The sequence below is a fragment of the Acyrthosiphon pisum genome, chromosome A3 (genome assembly GCF_005508785.2).
Source record: "Acyrthosiphon pisum isolate AL4f chromosome A3, pea_aphid_22Mar2018_4r6ur, whole genome shotgun sequence".
Taxonomy (NCBI): domain Eukaryota; kingdom Metazoa; phylum Arthropoda; class Insecta; order Hemiptera; family Aphididae; genus Acyrthosiphon; species Acyrthosiphon pisum.
In genome coordinates, this window is record NC_042496.1 from 5252078 (window position 1) to 5264679 (window position 12602).

Consider the following 12602-nt stretch of genomic DNA (forward strand, 5'->3'; position numbering starts at 1 on the left):
TTTTTTTAAATATTATTTTGGGAATCCCGTTACCATTAACACATCAAATGGTGCTGTCAAAAATGTCAGGTACTCTAGGTGCCCTAGTGTAAGTACCACCCAACACCCCCTCTTGATGCGCCACTGCAACCGACGCGTTGATGCATCTTACCTTGTGACTGATTATCTGTAGGTAGCATATTTTTACTGGAACATTGTATGAATGTCCTAGACTTCTCACACGGTAGGCTACCACTGTAAGTTTGTATTTAGCATCAAGAAACACGTGGTCTAGTACAGGATATTATGTATAAACTCCTTATAACAGAAAATAATAACAATTCTGTTTCACCGAAATTTTTTGATATATGATTTTGTAAGTTAAATAAAAGTTATATGGATATGTTATTTAAGTTCTTACATAGAAGAACTAGTTATTGGTTCAAGGACAGTTAGCACCCACTAATAATATTAGGCATAAATTATGTTCAGTTTGACCAATGGAAGCAGATCATGACGCCTTACATTACTTGACCACAATATTAGATACATAATGATCAACATAAACTTTGATTATACCACCCATGGTAAAATAAAATAACCTTGCACAATTAATAATTAAAATTAATATATTTTATTAAAATATATTCACCTTACATGAACAAATTTGATTTACTAATCTTACAACAGAATATTTAGTTTTGAGAGAGATAATTAATAAGTGTCTGGAATAATATCATTTATGTTAGAAACTAGTAGTCACATAACATACAATTTATTGATGAAAATTCCACTTAAAATTAAAAATGGATACAAACATTATTAAAATATTAAATAATTTAAAAATATTGGTGGAAAGTACTAAGCTAATACTCATGTAAATTACAATTAGTAAGTTCACTAAGTTGTTTATATTACTACTCCTTAGAAAGTGTAATTTATAAAAGTAAGAAACTTAATTATGAGTAATATACTTAATCTTTATAAATTATTTACTTACACACGTTAGAAATACTATATTATTTCTAAAACTACAGAAACACCAAAAAACAAAGTTTCTTAGCTAAAGGATTTTTTAAAATAAAAAAAGAAATGAATAGAAAACTCATTTAATATTAGTTAATTCCAACGTCAAATCACTAAAATACAATTTAAGAAATTGTACGGATGGAATAAGGAGGAATGAACAATCATACTTTAAAACACAAATCAAATAGAATCCGTATCCAACCAGAAGTCAAGTTTGATCATTGATCATTTAAATACACACTGAATACTGTTTACACTTAAAATTTTCTGTGGGCTGGTCTTCCACCACCCCAAGATCTGTTTCCACCACCACCGCCGCCGCCGTACCATTTGTTACCACCACTCGCTAAAATAATAATACAAAATTTATGTTTAATACATCAACAAATCAAAAGAAAATAGGTAAACTCACGGAAAGAACGGGCAGCCATGGCAGCTAATTTGGGATCAATACGTTGATTGGCTTCAGTAAGAACAGCAACAAGGTCTTTGGCTTGCTTGCTATTGGAATGGGTAAAGAATGCATATGAGGTACCCTTTTGTGATGATCGTCCAGTTCTGCCTATTCTGTGAATATAATCTTCAGAGTTGTTGGGGTAATCAAAATTGATAACAAATTTGACATCATCGACATCTAAAAATAAATTTAACTGTTAAGATTACGACAATTTTATATAATGAGCAAAATAATTACCTAAACCTCTGGCAGCAACATCAGTAGCAACCAAAATATTAGCCCTTCCACCTCTGAATTCTAAAAAATAAATTTAACATTATTTTAAATCAATGTCATATTATTTAGTCAGAACATACGTTTCAATACATGGTCACGCTCTGATTGTGATTTGTCTCCATGAATTCCAACAGCTCTTGCCCTTTAATTTAAATACAATATTAAAATAAGAAAACAGTTATTAAAATTGAAAATATAACCAAAACTACAGTAAAACAAATGTACACTAAATACAAACTAATTAAATTTAGAACCTAAAACCAGGACTATTTCATTCTTCAATATTTTATAATTTAATCAGATCTTCTTAGAGGACAAATTAAACAACACAAAGTATGTCTGTTGAGTAGAATCATCATGTAACTTAAAGAAAAAAGTATTTAATTTTTATATAAAATAACGGCCAACAATTCAGATCTTCTTAGAGGACAAATTAAACAACACAAAGTATGCCTGTTGAGTAGAATCATCATGTAACTTAAAGAAAAAAGTATTTAATTTTTATATAAAATAACGGCCAACAATTCAGATCTTCTTAGAGGACAAATTAAACAACACAAAGTATGTTTTCTTTTTAAAAATCATCATCATATTATATAAGCCTTATTATGAAATATAATTTATAAATAGCAAAGAAAATAATTGATGACTTACCCCATATTAGTTATTTTACGTGTGATTGTATCCACCTTGCGCTTGGTTTCAGCAAAAATAATGGTTTTATTTTCTTCCATATTAGCAATGTCTTGTAATAAATCCATTAATTTGTCTTCTTTTTCATGTTCTTGACACACATCCACATTTTGTAAGATATTATGGTTGGCAGATAATGTTAAAGAACCAACATTCAATTGAATGTAATCGCTTAAGAAATCATTTGCTAACTTCTGAACTTCTTTAGGCCATGTGGCTGACCACATCAAAACTTGTCGGTCAGGCTATAAGAATAAATAATATAATAACAAAATATTTGGAAATAGAACAAGTGGTATAATAACTTACTCTAATTTGTTGAATGATTTTTCTAATTTGAGGTTCAAAACCCATGTCAAGCATACGGTCGGCTTCATCCAATACTAAATAGGTACAACGTTGCAAATTGGTTGCACGAGATTCTAAGAAATCTAATAGACGACCTGGTGTAGCAATAACAATCTCAACACCATTCATTAAATCTCTAGCCTATGAATTTATATAACAATTTAGAATAGGCAGCAAACAAAAATTTACAAATTTAATTGTTGATAAGTAAGGAATTAAAGTTTCATAATGCATTCATCGCTAGGCACTGAAAACTCTTCGTTCAAAACTGATGAGCTTTAACTTACTGTTGTTTCAGTGCTGCGAGAAGTAACATGCTGACGATTTTAGTTTCCGATGTCTAAGGAAATGAATCTAGGACGAGAGTTCATAGGAAGAAAACGTATCGGTTACTTGAACCGAAAAATAAATGGCCGCCAATTAATATTTTAATTGTTTAAATTCGGTTTGCAGCGCCTCCAAATGCATGAACACGACTTATATATAATAATATAATAATTATTAGTCATGGTCCAAAAACACTGTGCGTTATTAAGGTTACGTTATTATTTCATTATGTAATAAAAAAACCGTTTCTGCAAAACCGAATTTCAAAATGGCGGCCTGCAAAGAACAAAAACAGAACAACCAATTATTAGTACACAAAGAAATAGAAAGCATAAATAAATTGACCATTAAAATGTCATCAACTTATTACCTCATTTCAAGTGTAATTTATACCTGATGTGATTTTGGAGCACCACCATAAATGCATGTTGACCGTAAATATGTGGACTGATTGAATAATCCAGCAACCTTTTGTATTTGCTGGGCTAACTCTCTAGTTGGAGCCAAAACTAAAGCAATTGGGCCATCTCCTTTTTTCAATGGCTCTTGATTATTTATGTGCACTACAGCTGGCAATGTATACTACAACATATTATGTTCAAATTTTAAAGATATATTATTTTTTTTATTAAGTTTCAATAAAAAAGAAAAACCTACACCCAAAGTTTTTCCAGAACCAGTTTGGGCTACTCCAACCATATTTTTGCCACTCATCGCAATAGGCCATCCTTGTGCTTGAATAGGAGTAGGTTCAGTAAAACCTTCATTCCTAAATTCATTAAAAAAAAAAAAAAATGGTTTATCTTGGAATATTATACAGACCTATCAGTTATTAAGTGTTGCACAAATTATCAAAAAGACACCATAAGAGAAGAAATTGTCTCACCGTATAACTGTCATAACATAGTCGGGAAAATTTGCTTCTTTGAAATGTTGAATCGGGTAAGGAACAGGGCTCCTGTCTGAGCTCATCACAGTGATATCCTTTCCAGTTCTATATTTATCCACTTCTTCATAAGATCTAAAAAAATAAAAATGTACTAAGTAGAAAGTACCTATTATAAAATTCAAATTTATATCATTGTCTTACCTTCTTTCAATAGTTGGATGAGGAACATAAAACTCTTTCTTAAATGGCCTTAGTTGGACACGGTCCCAGTTGGGGGCTTGTAAATTGGCACCAGGGTTTTTCTTGGCACCACCCATTCCACCACGACCACCACCTCCACCACCACCATATGACGATCGTTGGCCTCCATAAGAACCATTACTTCTTCCACCACCTGTACCATTTCTTGCATAAGACCTATAATATAAAAGATTCATTCAATTATAACATAATATAAAAATGTATGAATAAAAAAACATTAAATGATAAGCAACGATTGTCATAATATGGATATTTAAAAAAATTATAACAGTTTGAATTACCAAAGGTAAAGATCGAGGGGATGTAATGCTGACGCAGCCCCCTCTCTGGTTCTAGATACCATAGGAAAAATGATATCATATGATCTTAAATATAAATTATATTTAATAATATTAATTCATTTCAATGATGATAGATACAACACCATTGTTGATTTGACATGTGGGCACACGGATGACTATTATGGTTTAATGTATGTAGAGTAACGAATGGCCGATACAAATTTGTAGGGCGAATAAAGAAAAGGGGTCAGTGCATGTCAACAACTTGATGAAATTGGCTTTATGGGCAATCTGTTACTCATGCTAACTATGTTATGTGTGACATCAAAGTCTAACATGTTAATATGATTAAGAAAACAAGATTGTGGTAATATAAAAATTACATATTTATTAAAATAATACTCAAAATGTATAATAATTTTAAATTAATTAAAATCATTGAAAAAAAAAAATCACTGGGAAAATTATGAGCACAATATTTAGGTTAATACATGATAATATATTAAGTAGGATACAAAATAATAGACAAATGCATTACCCATTTACATTAAATTTAATGAAACATAATTTATTTAAGTAGTTGGAAGTTTTTCAATAAATATTACTTTTAGTTTGTACAAGTGTACAAGAAACCTAGCTATATTGATTTAGTTTAGAGTAAATGTATGTTAAGTCAGCGGGACGAGCACCAGAGAGCAGCACCAATAATGTCCTAGAAAGCGTGCAATATTGATTAAATTGCAATAGCACGGTAAATGCGTCTATGCATACGAAAATGAAACGCTTTAATAAATTGATCGTATACACAATAATGTATTCGACAAGGTACTAAGGAGTTTAAACTTAACTCAAAACAGACATTCATCAGTTTCACAATAATAATTGAGGTTAGAATAGTCCTAACCTAACGCAATTCTTAAATATTGTGAATTTTTTTCAAGGCCATATTTTACCGGCTGCGCAAAAACGTTTAGTGACTTCGACAATTATAACCAATGTGTTAATTAGACTGGTAGTACCAAAAAGGTAGACTTAACCTCAATCCGACAACCAACCCTGAACCCAACCACATTGTTTCCACACCACCCATGTATAACAAACAACATCGCGTACATTCCCACACAACTGTTAAATGTAGTTTCTCGTCCCGTGAAAACTGTTAAACAACGCAGCACGATGTTAATGAATAGTTAAAAAATGTACTTACATTATGGTTATTTTTTCGGTAAGCAACTGTTGACGATTAGATATAGATTTGACGTGTAGTGGATTCAATATGGCGGACCTGACGACTCTCAAGCCTTGAGTAAACATTATAAATTAAACTAAATTAAATGTAAACGGATATTAATGTAACTAAAGTGAACGTTCAGGAATTGCACGTTCAATACTTACAATATAATGGAGAACGTGGTATATGATGACGACGTTGGATTGTAGTTGAGACTGAAGGTTAGGAATAGACAATTAAATTCGTTTCGACGACAGGTATAGTGTAACGTCGACGCCTGTTAACGAAAGAAAGAACGATGTTCGATCGTCGACCCCAGGGGCTACGACTTGGACGGTCGATCGATGACGTATTCCTTGTACAACTATGTTATGCGCATGCGTAATACCACAGTGATACCACACTCGAATGGTGCTGCCAACTCAAACTATCAGACGCGTTCCTGCCTCACTATTATTATAACTATTGTTCTATGGTTATAATATACGTATGTATAAAATGTACTTAAAAAAGGATGTATGTACATATATATATATATATAATACATGTATATATCTACATCGTGGTCAGTGGTTATAATATTATACATCGTCATTCCACTCATTCAAAGTAACAACACTAAGAATCCTCATGGTTCGTGGTCAATCTCAGTTTTTACAACTATTCAGGAGGAATAAAAACCATTTATATTTTGAAAGTTATTACTGTTAATATCTTTAGGTAGAACAATTTAATCAACTCTAAAACAGTAAAACGTAAAATGTATACAATGAAAGGAGTTGGAGTTGGAGTTATCTTTCTGAAAAGTTTTTTTTACCAAAAATTTGTTTTTTCAAAAGATTCATGAGTACCTTGATTATACAATATTTAAGTTTTAAAATAATAGATAGATCATAATCACAAACGATTTTGGCTCACTCAACAGATGACAGATATAGTATACTATAGATAATGAAGAATTATATAATAGTATTACAATGATACACACATTATCTATAATCTGAATCGCAGAAAAAAAGCCCAGAAATAGAAATAGAAATGTGAACACATGTATACTCTACTCCTAATGACCTAATTAGTAATTACCATATACCTATAACAAAATATAATGATATATTAATATATTATATATTAAAATGAAATTAATTATTAATTGTTAATTGTATAAAATATAGATTGTAAATCAAATAAAAATATAAATATGAACACAATATTATGTATACGTCATAATTTATTGTGTTATAAGTTATAAGTCAAAAAACATCAGTCTTAGGTATATCCATACTAAAATGTATACAAAAATTACAAAACCGGAGGTAATTTAATATATTTAGAGAGCATATAATAATCATAAACGTCAGTCAATTTTCGACTGTAAAATTACAACAATAATAACTCGAAAAAGCATAATACAATAGTAGTAGGTGCATAAATGCATATATGCATAAATGCATTTAATGCATAAATGCATTAATTACTAATTAGGTCATTAGGAGTAGAGTATACATGTGTTCACATTTCTATTTCTATTTCTGGGCTTTTTTTCTGCGATTCAGATTATAGATAATGTGTGTATCATTGTAATACTATTATATAATTCTTCATTATCTATAGTATACTATATCTGTCATATTCTGTTGAGTGAGCCAAAATCGTTTGTGATTATGATCTATCTATTATTTTAAAACTTAAATATTGTACAATCAAGGCACTCATGAATCTTTTGAAAAAACAAATTTTTGGTAAAAAAAACTTTTCAGAAAGATAACTCCAACTCCAACTCCTTTCATTGTATACATTTTACGTTTTACTGTTTTAGAGTTGATTAAATTGTTCTACCTAAAGATATTAACATGGATAATAATATAGTCAATAGTCATAGAATAAAAATATTAATAATAATAGTCACAGCAGGTCAGTCAATTTTCAACTGTAATACTGTAATGATTATTTATATTATATTTATACATAGGTACTAATATTTATTTATTTATTTATTTACTATTATAGGTACACTTAAATTTTTCAATAGGTAGTTTTATAATATATGATTAATAGTTAAGTATATTATATTTTACTAGTTATTATTATTTATGATTATTAACTGTTATAGTAGTATGTATGTATGTATATTTAATAATCATATTGTGTTCATATTTATAATGATCATTTTCATTATAATATATAATATATTATTATATTTTGTTATAGCCTATAGATACATGGTAATTAGAAATGGTAAAAATTAAATACATATATATGTACATATTTTTGAATTTTTAATATATAAAAATCTGCACCCTAGTAATTACTAATTAGGAGTAGAGTATACATGTGTTCACATTTTTATTTCTATTTTTGGGTTTTTTTTCCGCCTACCCTATAATCTATATGACTATATATGTTATAGATACCCCCGACCGAATACGGAAATATAGGAAATTGGGAACATTTATGTTAAATAATAATAATAATATCCTTATTGGGATTTCTCCTATGAGACCTTATTGTTGGTGGTCCTACGTCCTAAGGACAAGGAAATATAACCTACAAAAGAAACACCTACCGGCTCCCAAGATCATAAATAATAATACTGATAAGTTATATTGGATATATTATAAATTATAATGTTTGTTCTCTTTTCCATAAGACTATAAACAAAAACTTGACTCCATAAACTACAAAGTGTAGTTCTATGTAAGTAATCTATGTAAGTTATATATCTTTTAAAGTAATTGTCTCAAACTCAAATTACCTGCAACAGGCCATATATTTAGGTTATGGGTATTATAGGTTCGCGAGTTAAACGCCTTTTTTAGATTCCGAGCGTGGCAACGAATGTATTGTTTTTACAATGATGTGAGTTTTTTGTAACTTATTTTAAAATTATTGTCAATGAAAACTTTTTCACTTGGTAAAAAAGCTTGAAAATCTAATGCAACTATGCAAGGTTCCTCATAAGTTATTTTAATAGCAGTTTAAAAATATTAAAGATTCATAGGCACGATTATTTGGTAAAAGAATTTAAAGTTCAAATGTCTACAAATTTTATCAAAATCCCGAACATTTGCAGATTATTTTTCAGTTAGAAATTCATAAAATTTTTTCTTTTCTTTATTTATATATTAAATAATGACTCGATATACGTTATAATTTATTATAAAGTTATTTTTAAAAGTATATTGATTTAAAATGTTTGTATAATAAATTATAGCATAATAGATAGATTGAAAAAATGTTTATTGTTGATATTTATTTTTAAATAATCCGTATTATTGAGTATGGACTATGATTTGAAAAAAATTGTGTATTATTACTATTATAAATTAATAAATAAATTATTATTATCATGGCAAATGTAGTATCATTGTTTTGTGTCTGTTTACACGATTAGTAGTCGAAATAATGATTCTTTTTCAACTTCAGTATCTATTTTCACCTGGCGGAAACAGAAAAATTAAATCTAGTTGATGCGTTCGTGAGGTCAAAATTAAAAAGCCAGTTTTCGATTTTGATTTTTGGTGTAACTCTAAGAAAAATACCCATTGATATTTGATATATGAAATTTTCACCGAATGTTTATAATAATGTGTTTTCTAAGCACCATACAATTTAAAAAATATATTTTGATTTCTATTTTTATTATTATTTTTTTTTAATAATGTGGAAATTAAACAAAAAGTCATCGCAACCCACAATATTTTTTTATGAGCGCCTGGAATTAGATTTTTGATAAACACCACGAAAATTAATAAATAATTTTGAGTAAGAAATTCATAAAAATGTTTCTATGTATGTATATCTAATGTTTGAAAACTTACCTACCCTATTTGGTATTTTGGTACTATACGTAGTACTATAATACGTCTATATAATAGTATAATAATACCAATTATATTATGATTTATTTAGTAGTATTAATGTATTTATTATTTGACTTACCTATATAAATCGGTAGATAATTTAAACAAGTGCTAATTCTAATTAATATTATACCGGTAGGTATTAGTCCATGTCTCATGCATGGCTGCACGAGTTACGACGTAATATAATAAAACATAACTTATATAATAGACTAGACTTATGTAGTTAAGTCCGTATGCACAGTCAATTTACGTGTCACACAAGTCTTGTCTTAACTTGTTACTTGTGATGGTATTTTTGGCAAAAAAAATATTGTAATTTAATGTTATTTTAGTGATCTTACGTAATTAAACAAGCAGCAATCTTATAATGACAACAAAACCAGTACCTTTACCTTGAAAACTAATCTTTAAAATTAAAACTATAAAGAAAAATGTATTCTCGATATCATTCCTTGGCTACCTTGCGATTTTCGTTATCACCGTCTTCGATTATATAATTGAAAAATGAAAAAGGATTATATTTTCGGTAGCCTTGATTATAATAAAGACGTCATCACGTCAAGGTCATGGGCAAAAAGCGTGTTAGAGGTGTTTGAACCCGTATCGTGGTTCGTGGACTGTGGTTGTGCCCTTAATCCTTTATAGTTTATACTATATTGTTCTATGTTATTACTATATACTATGTTATACATAAAATATATTCACAATAATTAGTTTATAACGAAGAATGATTATTCTGAAGTCTCCTCTAGATATACTTGACAAAAATTAATATGTCTAAAAATGAGACAAGAATAAGTTATGAGAAAAATTACTTCTTCCTCAGATCATACTTCTCACCAATGTTAAAAATATTTTGTGTTAGTAGGTATTTAGTATAATATTAGAAAATAGACAACAGTTGCTTCTAATCTCAGCATCTCCATTTTTATAGGGCTTAACCACATTCAAAAGTTGTTTTTCTTTTATTTGGACAAATTACTCTTGAGCTATTTTATTTCATTATTTGAGATATTTTTATATTTAATACACATGACGTATACTCTAGAATAGGGGTAGCAAATTATTTTTACGATATGTGGAAAAAATAACATTTTATCTTCACTTGAGCTAGCCATTAAATTATGAAAAGAGATCATAAGTAGGTAGGCACATATTTATGACCAAACGGCTATTTATGGGTCACTACTCATTAACGATATTATTCAATTTTATCTGTAGATATTAATAAATACATTATACATATAATAATACATTGTAATGTTATTTATTATGGAAAATAAAAGTAATATATTTATATACCTATACATAAAATATAAATATTGAATTTTTTTTGCATGCCATGGATTTGCCATCCCTGCTCCAGAATATTATCATTCATCCAAGTAAAACAATTTGTTATGTTTAATTTATTATTATCTAATATCTCCGTTTACATTATATATAATATATATTCCACAGGTCACAACTGAAATTATTTACATTTTTCGTTAAAATCCATAAGTATTTTACCAGGTGGGCGTAACAGGCAATAAAAAATTGATATATCAGAGTATAAGCCACACGCTAAGCCACACCCCGTTCATAATTCATTGTTTTGTTTTTATTTTTAATTATAATATAATATAAGTTATGCTTTTTCATAAATTAATATTTTATTATTATATATTATATGTATATTATTATTAAGTTCACTTTAATAATTTACGAACTATTTTATGTATTTTTGTATAAATAATTTGTATTTATGACTGTTCGTTACAAAAAGATACAACCGCTAGGTTTATATTATATTTTAATATAATTTATCCTTCACAATTGTCACTTATTCTGTAATTATATTATATATGTTAATCATTGCAATAGTTTATTGACCAACTACGGTTTTTACTTAAATTTAATCATTTTGATCACACTGTACATTATTGTTGTTCATAGGCGCGCATTGGGTGTGAATTTAGGAGGTGCTGGAATAGTTTATGTTACACATGTCCATGGGGGGCTTTGTCCCCCACACCCCCCTTAATCCTAATACTATAACTAACAGCATTACATTAGCTTTACATTTTTAATTAGAATGGGGTACCTAACTTTGATTTTGCGGGGTAACTTTGATACCCATATATTTTTATTCACCAGAGTACCATGATAATTAATTTTTTTTTCCATAAAATGGGGTTACTTTGATATCACATTAAGAAATATTGATATCTCAAAAGATAATTTCAGAATTTTAAAAATTAAAACGTTAAGATATTGAACTGGTTGTAACTAATATTTAATTTTGAGAGTTTTATCGTTAACACTACAGAAGTTAGGTATCCATATAATAAAAAATGAAATTGTCATAAAACAGTAAAAAATTATCGAAGTTACCCCATTTTACTGTACCTACTACTTTTATTTTTAAACTATGAGAACTTTTTTCGTATTTTCGATATCGAAAAATTAAAAACAATGTTGCACAGTCTATGTTCTCTTCTTCCTAGTAAGAACATTTGGTTGCATAACATGAACTATAAGTTTAGCCATAGTGGTTCTTATCCACGCAAAACCATTTTTACTATGTTTTACATATTTTGTAAAACGGAGACCACACGTCATGCGTGTGTAGCATCCTCTTAATAATATTTGTCATTCCGAATTTATTCAATTCAGCGTAGCCCGCAGATTAAATAAATATATTAGTAAAAATCAAGTAATAACCAAAATTATAAATAGAAGATTTCGTACCCAACCGTAATCCCTAAGATAGTATAATTTTCTATAATAATATCATTGCTGTATATTGACAAAAGCTGAAACACTGAAATGTGCATTCACACAATACTATTTTAATCGTGAATTCGTGAACAGTTATTATTAATTGGCAAGGAAAAAAAAATTCCGAACCAATAAACCACAATAATTTAAAAATGATTGGTGAAATACTGAAATGAATTGGGGTGCTAGTTTGAAACGTGGG

General features: G+C 28.7%; 1 protein-coding gene across 2 annotated transcripts; it reads right to left on the bottom strand.

The window, feature by feature from the left end:
- Positions 1 to 1072: 1072 nt before the first annotated feature.
- On the bottom strand, positions 1073 to 6095 carry LOC100165750 (ATP-dependent RNA helicase p62). 2 transcript variants are annotated; one of them, XM_003240286.4, is made up of 12 exons: positions 5936 to 6095; positions 5748 to 5841; positions 4200 to 4415; positions 3996 to 4130; positions 3767 to 3878; positions 3503 to 3691; positions 2744 to 2923; positions 2396 to 2679; positions 1822 to 1883; positions 1703 to 1762; positions 1421 to 1642; positions 1073 to 1354 (listed from the first exon to the last, which is right to left on the bottom strand). In XM_003240286.4, coding segments are annotated over exons 2-12 (1551 nt in total). In that variant the 5' UTR covers positions 5750 to 5841; positions 5936 to 6095; the 3' UTR covers positions 1073 to 1265. The 2 variants fall into 2 exon arrangements, with proteins under 2 accessions (XP_003240334.1, XP_016658458.1); XM_016802969.2 differs by having other exon boundaries at positions 5748 to 5865; positions 5936 to 6083.
- Between the last annotated feature and the right edge of the window lie 6507 nt (positions 6096 to 12602).